We start from the raw sequence: 16,310 nt of genomic DNA, 5'->3' as shown, positions 1-16,310 counted from the left end.
GCAGTTAGATCGCAATTCTTATTTCTCATTTGTATAAATGTTAGCTAAAGTGGAGACTGTGTGTGTGTTAGTAATTGTGGTGATGGACGTTGTGTAATTGAGGGGGAGCATAGTCCTTGTGTTTGATGCATGTGTCTAAAGGTGTAAAAGGCCCAAAGCTGGTTGGTTGGCGAATGTAAGTTGCTGAGCAGATGTGAAAAATGGTTGATTCTCAATGATGTCATGGATGATTTATCTTAAGTGATGTTATGAGTCACATAGGCTAGACACATGTTGTGTGCTAGTCACATGGAAAGTGCTACTCACGTGAGTGCTGCTAGGCACATGGGATGTGTGCAATTAATGCCTATTGATATATTTAGGCTCTCACTTTAAGTGAGAGATTTTAATGAATAGGTTGATTTGATAGCTTAATTGCTCTTCTCATTTTTGTGTCAATCATTATTTAATTAGCATAATTTGGGAGTTAGTTATTTTCTCCTTGGACTAGTCATGCATATGCTTTATTTCATTGAGGTACCCAGTTCACCTTCAATTTCTATGTTGTTATAGCTTTTAGAGATGCTCTATTATCAGACACATTGTACCTTCTTGGTCTTATAGGACATTTTAACTCTTCTCACTCTCTTTCTCTCATGCACGCATGCATGCATGTAAGCATTAACACATCTTTCCACAATATGTAACTCATGCTGATACTTATCCTACTTGTTTATTATCAAATATGCAGACGATAATAATTGATTACAACACCTTTATAAGTGAAAGAAAGCTGTTTTGAATAAAACTCAATTTCAAAGTAAAAGTTTTTCTTTCAAACCCGAAAGGCAAGCCCATGGTGAACCCTTCACTAGTTTTTGGGTAGTTAACTAATCACATTCTTGCTGAAGATTTGATGACACATACACGAGCAAAATTCAAATCTTTATGCTGGTGGTGCAGGTAGCTTGGCCATTAGAGCTCATCATTGACAGAAATGCAATCAAGAAATACAACCAGGTGCATGTTTTTCGTGATAATTCATAATTCAACCTTTTGACAGTAGATTTGTTATGTTGTGAGAATATAGATTTGTAATGTTGTGAGAATGCTGTGCATGAATATGCTTACCCCGCCTTGTAGGTGATGGCATTTTTGTTCAAAGTTAAGCGTGCCAAATTTGCTCTTGACAAAGCTTGCAGGTGGATGTGGAAGGTATTTATCTTTTCAAATGCTTGGTATAGAAAAGCTGATCGATAGTTGTTAAAAATTACATTCTTTCTTAAACCCTTAGATTCCATCAGAATGCAGTAGAAGAAAAGTAACCTTGAATCAAGTCTGGGAGAAGTCTCTACAAGTAGCTTAGGAACATTTATAAAAGAACCCGGCTTCGTGCAAGTGGAAAGTGAGGAACCTTGGACTGACAAAGCTTTAGCAGCGTCACAATGATGAGGAGAACACGATTGCAACATCTGGGCTGCCCCACCATGGCTATTATGCTATAGGGGGCCTTACACACATGAACTAGCCGGTGGCTTGGTTCTTAATGCATCTTCTCATATGGAATTCAATAACCACCATTATATTTAGTACTAGGCATGATTACTGTATTTTGCATACGCTTTCTAAGGAACTCAAAAGAGCCTGAGATCAATTATTGTATTAAGCTCAATATTAATTATCATTGCATGTAATTAAAATAAGAGGGTACTAGGGACTAGCATGACCAAGATCTTAAAAGCAGGCGTGAGCTGCCATAACAGCAATTCAGTAGTCAAGATGTCTTGTATGGAGGTGATTCATCTCTCAAAGGAAACCTTCGTGGAGTTCGATTTCAGGAGGGGGCACAATAGATTTAATTCTTCTTCACTCTGTCATTTACATCTGGTATGAATGCCTTTCTTCTCTCTGTGGTCTGTGGACTTTGTGCCTGCATTTGTTCTTATTCTCGTCCATCATTCCCAAAATTTTATGCTTCTGTGTCTCTTTAAAGTAAAGTTTCTCTTCCTGCTCACCCGCTTTGCCCATGTCCCAATTTAAGTCCTGAGAGTGCAGATATTTTTCTTTTTTTATAGTAAACGTTTTGCTCTGTATACAGTAGGCATTTCATGTGTATGGCATCAAAATGGCTGCAGGATGGAGGAGGGGATGCTACAAACTTAAAGCAGCAGCTGCTGCTTCAACAAAAGCTCATGCATTTTGTTAACACGTTGCATCAGTATATTATGGACCGTGTAAGTAAGATCAGATCTTTCTTGAAAGCATTTTTAAGTTGGAAGCCTATTCTGGGTATCATGTAGTAAGGTATCTGATGGTTGTGCTTATTGGCATGATGTACCCAGGTTTTATACAGTGCCTGGGTGGAGCTTTGTGAAGGGATGACATCTGCATGCTCACTGGATGAAGTTATAGCTTGCCATGATGCATATCTTGTTTCCATTCAAAGGCAATGCTTAGTTGCCCCTGATAAACTGGTATGGTACATGGCAGCCAGTTTATTTTATTTCGATGGCATCACAAGGATGTGTCTGTTGCATCATGTTTCTGCAATCATCATTCGTGCAATGACATGACTCATGCATATTATGAAAAACAACGGGCGTCAATATAGTGATATTTTAATCTGAGATTGACCAGTTATTAGAGGCTGTTGTTGGAGCATCACTGCTGGATGTGGGTTTATGCGGTAGGTAGGCATGCATGCACGACCATCATACAGACTCCCCTATCAGTGTTAGAACAGCTTTAGGCTGTTCTTAACCACTTTTGATGAAATTTTAGCCGTTTTGATCATTGTGACTGCACTGACCAACGTTGAGGGGTCGCTTTTTCCATCACAAGGCAGAGCACTTGTTTCTATTGGAGGGATGCCAGGTGTTACGTGTCTTGTATTGACAGGATTCCCCGAGGGTGGGGTGTAAATAGGGAGTCTAGGATGCATGTGTGGGGATGAGTTGATCTAGCTTGAGCTAGAGCCCAATTCGAACCCCATCCCTAAATCCAGCTTAAATGGCAAAAATTCCCCCATAATCCATCATCACAATACAAAAAAAGGGGAGTCTAGAGGGCTAAAGCAGCAATTGAAGTGGCCAATATGAAGAGGACATGCCTAGGGGATGCTTAAAGGCATTGACTGAAGTGTTAAGGTGAAAGGACCAAAAGGGGTTAAGCCTTAGAGGACTTATTATTTCCAGCCATGTTCTTTTGTTTTTATACATCTATTCGGAGGTACTCAGTTACAAAGTGCAGAGTGTACACTATGAGAGAGTATTTGTTTGCCACAGTCTTGAGACACTTGCAATCAATGTTTTTTTCCCCCCGGGAAAGAGATCCTTCTCTTAGTTACCAAGAAAAACAGCCATAATGGCTAAGTACAAACTTGGCTCCACATGGGGAGCGAGAGTCAAGAAACATAAAAAGGGGGAGGATGCTCTTCTCATCCGGCTGGCCGCTTTAGGAGGAGAAGGCTCTCTCATACAATGGAGGGAGGGGGAAACAACCACACAGGTGGTCTATAGTGCCAAGTGGGCTCACCACCACTTTAGTGAGAAAGGACCGTGATGCCAGATCCTCAAGAAGGCCTCCAGGTGCTTCCGCATGCGGCTTGAGCATAGTCACAGGAAACGGAGGTGGGAAACGTGGAAATACGTTTCCCACCCCCTTCACACCTGGAAACGGCCGGAAACGTCCATGCCATATCTTGTTATAGGAAACGGGTGTGGAAATATGCGTGGAACGGGGGGAGCGGTTGCAAAAAACGTACACCAACATGTTTATTTAATAAACATTACCCACGTTTTAGCATATCGTTGCCCAATGAATAAAAATAACAACGTTGAGAAAAAGCGTCTCAATCAGAATTTAACGAGTGCATTTTCCCCCCTTTAAAAACAGCCAGATGCGCACACACACATAGAGATGCACACAAGGTGAGAGGAGGAGCTTGTGGCAATCCTCCATGTGCGATGTGGCAGCGGCCGAGGTTTCGGGTTGGCCAGCTGAGACGTCGGCAAAGTGGCTGAGGTGGAAGTGTGGGGTTGGCCAGCCGACCTACTGACAAGTCTATGTGCCATTTCCTACACGTTTCCATTCCTGATTTTGAGGGGTGTTGGTTTCGTTCCCACTTCCCGTTTCTGGTGACTATGGGTCTGAGCCACCTTGGAGCTTTCCCCATTGTCCATGTAGGGTATGAATGATATCGAGCTAGATGCTCTGGATGGACTCCGTTGGCAGGGTGAGGGTGCCTTTGATGGCTTCGCTGCATCGAGCTCTCCAGATGTGCCACGCAGTGATACTGCTGCAAATCTTCCATCTTTGGCTAGAACCTGGAGCCTAGTGACTAGTAGATGGAGCTTGGACTGGCATTGTAGAAATACGAAGGTGAGAGACTTGAAGGGCTAGTCCCCCACCCTCCTCATATGGCATGATGGCCTTGGCCTCAGTGGTCCAAGCAACTGTGCCCGACGTAACTGTGCGGGAGGGGGTCCTATCCATAGTGAAGATGTAGAGAATCCGTTGCCATCCTGTGAGCCTTTGGGAAATCCCAAAGGCAATGATGCTGGGACTCCTAGGGATGGCCACACCTCGAACAGACTGTTGGCCTACCTCTAATGGCCAGCCAAGTGCCAACCCGCCAAGCTCCGATGTGCGGGCTGCCCAAAAAGAGAGTGATCTTTCATGGCCGAAAACTATCCCATAGCCTCTTCCAGAAATCTAAGAGAAACTAAAGAGCTCCGGAGGCCTTGAGACTGCCACTGTCTTGTTGTTGCTACTGGAGTGCCCTCAACCTCTGGCATTTGAATCCTATGGCCCAGCCATGCAATGTAGGCAAAGAAGGGGGTACCTGGAGTCTCCTCCTTGGCATCTGGATCGTGCCACGTCCACTCCCTTGAGTCCCACTAGAGGCGCATGAGAGGATAACCCTCTCAAATCCACAAACGCTCGAATCTCTCTTTGGCCACCTTGGCTGGTGGAGGGTCTATGTGTCACTCGTGCAAAACCAATCACCCTCACCCTCTGCAAGGTGCATCCCTTGAAATCCTCCATAGGGGGCTCTGCTCTCTCAAGTCTGCCATGAGGTCCAATAGAGAAGATGAGCGGAGATCTCATCCGCACCATGAACTGTCAAAGGTATCTTGCGAGGGGGGAGGGTTCGAGATCGGGGCCAGCCACTGAGGATGGATGGAAGAGTCGATGTCCGAGGCTAAGTCTGTCCCTACCGCGTATCCTAGTGAGGCTCCTCTCCTGGGCCTTTGGGGGTAGCTGCGTGAATGTAAGTCAATCTCCAAGTGACCAAGGGGAACCCATGCTCAAAGCTCCCCATGATATGTGCGGCGAGCCCCCAACGCTCGGCCACTCAATCTGCCCATAAGCTGGGCTACAGAATCCCAAATCTGCTGTGCAGTGCTGCATCCCCATAAACAATGTTGTACAGTCTTAGAATCTGCTGCACACCTAGGACAGGAAGATGCTACACCGAAAACCTATTTCCACTGATTGGTGGGGAGACCACCATGTAAGAATAACCAAAAGAAATGAGAGATCTGGCTCCTTCTGTATGAGTGCCAAAGTCTATGTCAATATCTGCGCTGTATCATTAGAGAAATATCATAGCTCTCCCAATGAGGTCTGAGAGTAGGGACCCTATGCATTTGTCGAGTGAGGAGAAGCCTGGCATTCCGGACAGTGAAACTGAAAAAAGAAAGGCTTTTCAAAGGATCGAAGGCATCAATCCACTCCCACTCTCTTGGATCCCACTGAAGATATCTGATAGGACTGCCACCATATAACCACAAACACCAAGAGCCACGTATTTCTTGGAATAATATAAAAGTGCTTAACTCCTTGAAATTGAGTAGATGGGGTGAAGTGACCTCCTTTTTTTCATCGCTCAGTTGCTTCGGAGGTTTTCATCTCCTCAATCTCCCTCTAGGCATTATAGAATAAATGATGCAATCTGTAGCCTCCTGGCTTGGGAGAGCAATGACCTGCAGAGGTATGCCTATCCTCGAAAAAACTCCCAACCAACTCGGATGATAGTCTACGTGAAAGGTCCCAGAAAGCCACTCATGCAAAATAGCTGCATCAATCTGATCAATACAAATGCAAGAGCCCCTAAGATGTTGAATGGATGCAGCTCTCCGATCCTCCTTCTCATAATTGAGAAGGGATCAAATCTACCTCAACTTCAGTTTTAGATAGTTGCCTTCTCATCTCCTTGCCTTTTCTCAACATGGTATCTAGAAGATTAGGTCTCATCTTGTGTGGTGTAGACTAGGTCATCTTCTATCCCATTTTTTGTGGATCTGAACCCCGTGCCAATGGAGGAGCTCTAGCATCTTGTGGAGGCAAGAACTCCGCGTGTTTCCAACTGGGAAAGTGTAGAGGAGGTCTAGGCGCTGAAGTTCGTACCACTAATGGTTAATGTCGGGGTACTGAGGCCGCGACGCTGAGCTCTGAGCAGGCCGGCACATGCTTTTTGCTGCATCATGGTCGTACGCCTAATTCACCTCCTGCGTGCAAGACCAAGTTACAAAACCCTAGGGCAATTGAAGCCCACCTAAAGGAGCTCCTACTACCAAATTCTCAACCCTATTGGTGACCCATAGCGTGCGCACAGATCATTTTTCTGGTCGAGGGTCAGAGCAAACCTCTACCTCCATTAAAGCTTCTTATGAACCTTAGGGTTTTTAAGCCCTAATTAGCCCTTGATTACCTAAGAGTGATTTTAATCACTTATACATCTTGGGTGGATGTTGAATCAGGTCCGGGGCCTTCACTTGAGGGGCCACATCATCTCAGAGGACAACATTAGCCTCGACATCGAGCAAGTCTTAAGCTTCCTTCTCCCCACAAGCATTATGAGCTTGCTCAAGTGTGCCTGTTATCACAAATGGTGTTGCTAAACACCTTAAGCCACTTCATCAGCGAGCAATGGGGTCTTTTGGCACTGATATTAAGCTCCTTCTTTACCTTTATGGCCTTGGCACACATCATACGTGTCTCTCCTCATCATATTTGCACCAACATCACCTCCACCGTCAACAGTGAATCGGAATGGCATGTGAACATGGTTGTATTGCTCAAGAATGGTGTCCGATCTCCACCAATGAGCCATGGAGGGACACTAAGGTGCTGGTCTACATCATATCTTAACATGAAGGTTAAGGGTGATCATAGTGTCACTAAGTGCTCATTTTTAATGTTTTTGTGTATCACCCTTGAGGCTCTTGTTTGTAAGAGGCATAGACATGTCATAAGCCATATGCTCTCATTTCCCAAGCCCAAGGCATGTTATTCCGCTGCATACTCAGCATTTTCATCTTCTAAGATGAGTTTTAAGGTTGAGCATAGCATTTCTAAGTGCTCTACCTTGTTGATTGTCATGTTTTTGATAAACATTTCTTGGCATTGTCTTTGTAAGAGGCATAGGCAACATTATGAGCCATGCCCTCACCTTCTTGAGCCAAGAATAATGTACCTTGTTGGTTTGAGCATTTACCTCAGTCACTTACTCACTTTCATTAAGCTTGTACTTTCAAACCCTAATGGGTATCATGTAACCAACATGCACAAAAGCTCTTGTTGTAATTATGGAGGAGTAGACACTGCCCTTGACCAATCTATAAGGCAAGTGGTAAGACCCTCCCTTTCCCTTTCCCATATAAATCTACCTCATAACCATTACTTGTAAGGAAGGTCCTCATTGCCCATGGAGGAGGTATGGTATGCAGAGAAGCATCAAGCATGTTGAAGGAACATCTATGTGCAAACCACTTAAGCAAGGTTGGCAGCCTTGTTTTGATCATTGTGTGAGAATGGTCAAGGTGGAAAGCATGTGGAAACAATGGCATGTATGTCCAAAGCATGTCAACTACAAGAGATCAAGCAAGTACAAAGAGGGGGGTGCACCATCATTAAGGTGTACATCTTCATCGACATCACATAAAGACTTGGATGGCATCATTGTATTAGCCTCTAAGGCTCTGGGAACGTAGTTGTAAGTCCTAGATAACCCCACCACCATGAACATTCTTGTAAGCCTAATGTTATAAAGGCACATTTTTTTTTTCCATATGTCCAATACCACCCATTCCAAGCACATTTTTTCATGGCTGGTATTGAGGGGGGGTTATTAAGATATAGGCCTTGGAGCCTTAGTGAACAAGGGTGTAGAAGGTGTGTGGGTGTGAATGGTCCTAAGGGAGCCACCTAACCCTAGGCCTCTAGCAAGCCTATTTAAAGGCACATGCTAAAGGCATTTGTATGAAGCATGAAGCTTAGTTGTATTTTGAGCAACTTAATAAGCAAGAGTCATTCTTGTATTTTGTGTCTCTCTCCTCCACTCATTTTGAATCTAGCATAAGCACCACGTTTTCTCAACACATAATACGTTGTCCCTCAGCCTCATCCAAAGACCTAGGAAGCTTTTGTCGCAAAAAAGATCTCATGCTTCTCCATGCTCTGACAATGGTTGCAATAAGAGGGGAAGATGGTGCCCTGATATCAGCCTCTGTGAACAAAAAAAGTGTGCTGGGCATCCAATCTTTCCTGACCCTGGGTGTACATCCGGAAATCTGAGACGAGAAAAAATCCTTCCAAGGCTCAGTGCCTGGTAGGAAACCTCTGACCACAAGTTTGCAAAGCAACGCCGTGCACTGAACATCCGGATCGATAATATTCAAGCCCCCCTCTCGTTTGGGCTGAATAACTGTGAGCCAAGCTACCCTGGCACGAGTGTCTGAGGTGCCATCCAAACCCGACTAGAGAAAATTGCGGATCAATCTCCGCAATTGGCCAATGCACGCACGAGAGAAGCACCAACAAGAGGCAATAAACCAAGCTGAGGCAAGCAATACCTGATTAGCCACCAAAGCTCTGGAAGCTAAATCTAATCTCTTGGAGCTCCAATGGAGGAGCTTCTTCCGGATACTCATAAGTACCGGAGCAAATTGCTGTGCGGAAGAAATATCAATCCCAACTTGGCATCCCAAATATCTAGCAGTGCATCCTCTGCTGATCCAAGTAAAACCAAGCTCTGCATCCCAATTAACTCTTGGTGAATCACTAATCCAAAAACCAACAGATTTGTGCCAATTAATGAGTGCCCCTACTGCCAAACAGAACTCCTCTAGTGCTACGCGGAAGTGGAGGGCTCTTTTTGATAACATGGGCACTAATTCGTCTGCTTATCATCCCCAAACGGAATACTTTTATAGTATTTACGCATAATTATTTAAATAAAGAAAATATGAATTTTCTACCACTTGTAGAGTTTGCCTATAACAACACGGTGCATGCATCCACAAGAAAGGCCCCGTTTAAGCTTGTGTATGGCAAAGTGGTCTTGCCACCTATCCTTCACACCAAAGATGAGATATTTGCTGTTGATGAGTATGTAAGAGATCTTGATGTTGCCTTTGCATAGATGTGAACAACCATTCCTAGGTCTCAAGATAAGCATAATAAGGCTGGCGGCAAGCATAGAAGTTAGATGGACATCAAAGAGAGTGATTGGGTATTGTTGAAATTTGAGAAAGCAAGACTTCGTAGGAGGCCATGCAAAGAGGGAGCGTGTCCTAAGGTCTCTACCAGGTATTATGGGCCTTTAAAAGTGATCAAGCAGAACAATGAAGTTGCTTTCAGGTTGGTATCGCCTGGTCATTGGAAGATTCACAATGCTTTTCATGTGAATCTGTTTCGGAAGTACGTGGGACTAGACCCGTAGGAGCCTAACACGGAAGAGCCACCAGAAGTAGAAGAGCTTAAAGAGATACTTCAATCAGAGCAGATAGTATTCCACAAGGACAGAAAGCTAGCCGGTGGCAAGCTTTCCAGGCGATAGATACCTTGTGAAGTTAAAAAATTATCTTCCTATTGATGCCAAGTGGGTTGATGAAGAGTACTTCACCGATTATCCATAGCTTCTTCAGACATACCTCGACGTTTTTCAGTTGAGGACAACTGCTTAGAAATTGGGGAGGATGTCACCATTTGGCCAGCCCGCCATCTAAATGGTCCTCTCCAATTTATCGTGTCCATATGTGGCCAGTGCGTAGATCCGAGTGTCTGGGATCCCACATGTGGGGTGCAGCATAAGTGTGAGCATGGTGGTCGGTGAGCAAGAAATATGTTTAAGGTTCATACTTGGGGACAAAAGGGAATTAATGTTGATAACCCCATGTGTGGACAACCCCAAGTGTGGAGGGGACAAAAAGGAATTAAAGTTTAAAGGTTTATAATATTTGTAAATCTCTTTTTTAAAGGATGGTGGTGCCTAGGCTAATTTTGGAGGCCTACACCACTTTTGGAGAGTGGGGGCTAGCACGCCTCTCTCTCTCTCTCTCTCTCTCTCTCATGCTTTTGAAGACGTTAATATAACATTTCATTCCATTTCATTTCATTTCTCTCTCTCTCTCTCATGGTTTTTGGAAAAAGGCTGCTGGCGGGGCTGCGCATCTCTCTCTCATGCTTTTTGGAAGGGACTGCTGGCGGGCAGTGCTATAGAGAATACAGGTGCTGCTAATTACCACGTCAAAGTCTGCTTTTTGGAGAGAAAAAGACTAGTTGGCTGCTGTACTACAGAACAGTATTTACAGGCGCAGACTGCAGTCTCTTTGGCTTTTGGAGGACAGGCTGGCTGCTGCGCAACAGTACATACAGGCGCCTGTAGAATCTTCTTTTCTCATCTGCTTTTGGCAAGAAGCTGGCTGTCGAGCTGCACTGCTGTTCAAACATGCCGTGTTGGACACAAAAGTGTGGACTGTAAGAGGGAGCGCAGGGCTGGACAGCAGGTTCACCCACAGGTGTTCTCTCTCGGCTGCAAGACAAGAGGGCAGGACAGAACGGGGCTTTTCCTCACGTCTTCTCTCTCTTGTGAAAAGCGACACAAGGATTGTAAGTTTCTCTCTCTTTGTGAGCAGGTGGGACTGCAGGGGGTGTCACACTAAGTCTCTCTTTTCACTAGCTCGTGACTGTTCCGGAGTTGTTCTCTCTGGCCCTTTGTGAGAGGAAGGGTTTGGCAGTTCAGAGGGTGGAAACAGGGCAAGTTTGTGGACTGATTTGGAAGAGTTTATGGACTGTTTTCATGGCTAAGTTTGTGGCTATGTGCATGATTCAGTCAGATGCATATTCAAGGCCTCATGGAAGCACTGTCTTAGCAGATTAGAGGAGATAACAGTGTGGTGTTTTTGGGACACAAAGCTGTGTGTAACCTCTATGCCAAGAGGTCCAGAGGATTGGCAGATTGGACATGCAGACATACAAGCCATGAATGGCCATGTTGTACTTGTTTAAACAATAAAGAAATACCGAAAGGGACACCAAGCTTTGGGACCAACAGGTGTCGTTCTTTTTCATGTGTTGGAGCACTCTAGCTTCCATGTATTCGTTTTATTGGCTGGACTACAATTGGTTTGGGTGACTGCTAGTCTACCGCACTTTGGTTTCTACCAGAGGCCGGTTTCAAGGTTCCATTGCCGGGATCATCACCAACTTTCTTAAGGGGTGAGCTCGTGGTTGTCTCGAGGAAAGTCATTGCTGAAAATTTCAGCAAGATGTCAGACTCTGAAGATGATTATGATGATGATGATGAGGAAGAGCAGGAGAGCACTCCTGAGAGGATTGAATCTGAGGATGTACTTGCAGGAGAACAGGCTCTAGAAGATGCACGTTATGAGGATGTAACGTAGCCAAAAGACATGCCAAGTAAAGAGGAAGACGATGCCCAGTTTAAAGCCCATTTGGTAGGGGCAGTGGATGTGCTTATACAGCTCACGCAAAGTAAGAAGTTTGCTGAATTTATGAGGGCTCCTTCTGAGCCTAAGAAGAAGAAGAAGAAGAAGAAGGTGCGTTCTAGGAACCCACCTCAGGGCAATATTGGTGTCTTCCCACAGGATCTTGCTTTTGGACAGTTTTCTAACATGCAGAACACTTATGGTGCAAACCCAGAGAGTTCCTTTTTCGGACAGCCACCTATTCCACAGCAATCTATGCATCCATGCTATTTTGGTGGTGGTTCCGTGTTCCAATCTATGACTGGGGGTTACCCTCAGGGAGGCATGGAAATGCAAGGGAATTTTGGAGCTAATTTTCAGCCTGGTATGCAAGGCAATATGTGTGGTGGTATGCAGTCCAGATTGCAAGGGAATATGTATGGGGGCATGCAGCCCGGAATGCAAGGAAACATGTATGGGGGCATGCAGCCCGGTATGCATAGTGGTATGTTTGGAAACATGGGAGGATCAGCATGATTGCATGGTATGCAAGGTGTGGGAACTGGCAATGTTGACCCTATGATGGGCATGAATGCAGGGGGTAGCAATCTTGTGAGGCTACTTCCTTACGATAATCTAACGCCTATGGGTAAGGCGAAGGATTATAAGAAAGGGGGAGCTGTAGGAAAATTTGACACATTCAGTGGGACCAAAGACGGGCCAAAGACAGGCTCAAGGCACTTACCTTTCTACAGCAGTTTGATGCTACTTTTTCTGGTGGAAATTACACGGAATCCTCGAAAGTGAGAAAAGCTGTGACTTTTCTCAAGGGCAATGCATTGCAGTGGTGGTCCGCTCTTCTTTTGCAGGGTATAGCACCATCTACTTGGATACAATTTAAACAGGTGTTCTCTTCCGTGTGGCTCACATCTACATTTGAGGTGGATGTAATGACAACATGGCATAAGTTGGATGCATTGAAATGTGAGAATCTTGAGGATTACTACAAGAAGTTTTGGGAAGCTTTACTCCTAGTTACTTCTTATTGTGCCGTGCCATTGTCAAAGCAGGTTGAGAAGTATTGTTGTGGGTTGCCCAAGGAAGTGCGTGACTATTGCATTAAGACTCGAGTAACAAATATGTCGCAGATGATAGAGAATGCCATGACGGCAAATGCGTTACTCATTGGAGTTTCAACTGGATTTAAGGGCAGCAAAAGCACTGGCAAGAAAACTGAGAAGTTAGGGTATGCATCGCGTGATGCAACAATGCTTGCAGAGAAGCGACGTAAGAAGTTACCAATGCCCAAGAGAATTCCCGAGGAGAAACATGCTTTGATGGATGCCAAGAAATGTTTTTTCTGTACCGAAGAGGGAGTTGCACAAAGGCTCTAACACAAAAGGGGAGCCCAAGTCTAAGAAAGCAAAGCCTTCTGCAGGGTTAGTTCCTGATCTTGTTGGGGAATAGCCAGGTGGTGAGGAGATTGAGTTGTGCATGGCATGGGGCAAAGTTAGAGATCAGAATGCTTTGATTTTCTTTGACACAGGTGCTAGAGCCAACTTTATCTCACCAGATTTGGCTGGCAGATAGGGGATCTATGCAGAGGCGATGGGCCTTTGTATGAGGCTAATATGACTTGTCCTGGGTATGCAGAACCCGTTCCCCCTATTATTGGGAAGCTGAGGCTTCATGTGCAAGGTTATGTGGACAGTGAGGAATTCTATGTCATGCCACTTGATGGGTGTGATGTTTTGTTGGGTATGCCGTGGTGTCATAGAGTACATGCGGTGGTGGATACGTACAACAGGAAGATTATTATTTTGACTCATAGAGGGAAAGAGCATATTTTGGACGTAAAGCTTAAAGGGAAATTTGTTCCTATTGTATCGGCTTCGGCCATTTCATCAGTAATGAAAAAGCATCTTTCCGCGTACTTGGTTTTTGTAAAAGATGCAAAAGATGATGAATCTCAATCTAATTTGTCTATGTTAGATAAAGACAGGATTGATTTCCTACGTGAGTACCAAGATTGCTTTTCCGAGTTATTGCCAGGAGAACTTCCTCCGGAAAGGCCAGAAGATCATGCTATTGATCTTATTCCGGGAAGTACCCCACCAAATAGACCGTCATACTGTGTTAGTGCTCATCACCCTTTTGCTCACCTGTGCTCTTAGTGCAAAAGAAAGATAGTTCTTGGCGCATGTGTATAGATTATAGGTGCAGAACTCCAGAAGCATAGGTTGGTCATAAATGGCAAGAAGAGTGAGTTCTTCTTGGAAGAAATACTCTTCTTGGGGCACATCGTGTCTAAGGATGGAGTCCGTATGGATCCTTCAAAAGTGGAGCAATTCTCAATTGGCCAGGTTTGAGGACCATGCATGATGTACGCAGCTTTTTGGGATTGTGTTCCTATTATAGGCGGTACATATAGTATTTTGCTGAGATTGCTTTGCTCCTTCATGCTTTAACAAAGAAGGGAACTCCGTTTCGATGGGATGATCGGGAAATTGCAGCCTTTAAAAAGCTTAAAGAAAAGCTTACCTCGGATCCTGTATTGGTACTACCGGATCTCCGAAAAGCTTTTGTTGTCCAATGTGATTCATGTGGGAACAGCATTGGGGTAGTTCTCATGCAGGAAGGACATGTGATAGCCTATGAGAGTCGTATATTACAGAATGCCGAGAAGCATTTACAGGTCTATGAGAAAGAGATGTTGGCTGTAATTCACGCTCTTTCTACATGGAAACACTATTTGCTTGGGGCTAATTTCACTGTGCAGACAGATCATCAGACCTTCCGTTATTTCCTTATGCAAACTAAACTTTCTGAGAAGCATATGAGATGGGCCAAGTTTTTGTCTATGTTCCACTTTTAGATTGTACATGTGGAAGGCAAAAAGAATGTTGTGGCAGATGCTTTGTCACGCAAGCCACAGGTCTCAGGAGTTTCACTTGCTTATCATCATGAGCTTGATGGGGATGAAAGAGCAGTATGCCTAGGATGAGGATTTTGCCAGGATCTATGATCAAATGTCTGAGGGTCAACGGCATGATCATTATACTCTCAGGGATGGCTTCTTGTTGATGCATGGTAGACAGTGTTACCAGGTAGTTACAACTCAAGGTTATGATTGAAAGTCATGCTCCACCGTATGCAGGTCATAGAGGCATTGACACCACAATAAAGGCAGTTGAGTCTTTCTTTTATTGGCCGACCTTGAGAAGAGATGTTGATGCTTTTGTTAGGCAATGCATCATATGTCAGAAGGTGAAGTTTGACCGTTAGAAGACACCAAGGCTACTTCAGCCTTTACCTATTTCAGATAGACCATGGGAGAGCATTGCCCTGGATTTTATATTTGATCTTCCGAGGACACAAACGGGGAATGATGGCATTTGGACTATCATATGTAGGTTAAGTAAGCAGGCTCATTTCATTCCTGTGCGTAAGAAGATCAAAGTTGATCACATGGCGAACATCTTCAAGTATCATGGCATGCCTTCGTCTATCATTAGTGACCGTGATCCACGGATGACGAGTTTATTTTGGAGAGGGTTGTTTGACAACATGGATATAACTCTCAAGTTTTCATCATCATTTCATCCATAGACAGATGGGCATTCGAAGAGGCTAATTCCACAGTGTTAGATCTTCTCAAGTGTTATGTGTCAAAGCACAAGCAACAATGGGAAAAGTGTCTTCCTTTGGTGGAGTTCACTTATACAACACCATCCATACCTCGACGGGCAAGGCGCCTTTTGAGATTGTGGAAGGAGGGAAGAAGGTACTACCCATTTTGCACACAAAGGAAAAGATCTTTGAGGCAGACCAGTATGTGGAGAACATGGATGAAGCTTATAGGAGAGTTAAGTTGGCACTCCAAAAAACTCAGCAAAAGCAAAAGAAGGCAGCAGACCATCATAGGCGTGCATTAGAGTTTGCATTGGGTAGCTGGGTTCTTTTGCGATTTGAGAAAACTAGGCTCAAAAAGATGAAGGGTAAAGTGCGCTTATTCCCTAAGTTGAGCATGCGCTATTATGGACCTTTTCAGGTATTGGAAAAGATCGGTGAGATGGCCTATCGTTTGAAGCTACCAGATCACTGGAGGATTCACAATGCATTTCATGTGAGTCTACTTAGACCTTTCCGTGGGGATGTGCCTGAGGATGTATCAGATGAGGCTCAGTCGGAAGTGGAGGAACTTGATCAAGTTCTTACTCCCGAGCAGACACTGGCACATAAGGAAAAAAAGGTACGAGGTAAAGTTTCCCGTCGCTATCTTGTGAAGTTCAAGAACTATTCACCAATGGATGCGAAGTGGATGGAGGAGGGTGACTTAGCAGATTCACCTTAGGTATTGCAGCTTTATCTTGATGGAGCCTTTGAGTTGGAGCCGACTCTTGCTACGGCTCATTTAGGTTCAGCAGAGCATAGGTCTAGAGCATTGCCTGATGCTCAAGAGGGGGGTAGCACCTCCGCTCCCTTGAAACAAACAGGCTCCGATGTCATCTAGAAGTCGCTTGGTGTAGCTTTTGTCTCACCCGAAGGTACTGACAGCTGACAATACATCTACTTATGGGACTTCTATGATATATGTGTACTAGTCACATTGGATGT

At 44.5% G+C, this 16,310-nt stretch overlaps 1 protein-coding gene across 2 annotated transcripts in view; it reads left to right on the top strand.

Annotated features, from left to right (window-relative positions):
* The window catches only part of LOC147623360 (uncharacterized), a 108,288-nt gene that overhangs the window by 83,130 nt on the left and 8,848 nt on the right, over positions 1-16,310 (top strand). For both annotated transcript variants that reach the window (XM_086821509.1, XM_086821510.1), the window contains 4 exons: positions 943-999; positions 1,123-1,194; positions 2,115-2,213; positions 2,322-2,453. In XM_086821509.1, coding sequence (XP_086677635.1) covers positions 943-999; positions 1,123-1,194; positions 2,115-2,213; positions 2,322-2,453 — 360 coding nt within the window. The remainder of the gene's footprint in view (positions 1-942; positions 1,000-1,122; positions 1,195-2,114; positions 2,214-2,321; positions 2,454-16,310) is intronic.

The sequence above is a fragment of the Cibotium barometz genome, chromosome 27 (genome assembly GCF_041138505.1).
Source record: "Cibotium barometz isolate CiBa-2024 chromosome 27, ASM4113850v1, whole genome shotgun sequence".
Classification (NCBI taxonomy): domain Eukaryota; kingdom Viridiplantae; phylum Streptophyta; class Polypodiopsida; order Cyatheales; family Cibotiaceae; genus Cibotium; species Cibotium barometz.
This window is presented reverse-complemented; position numbering and strand designations above follow the sequence as displayed.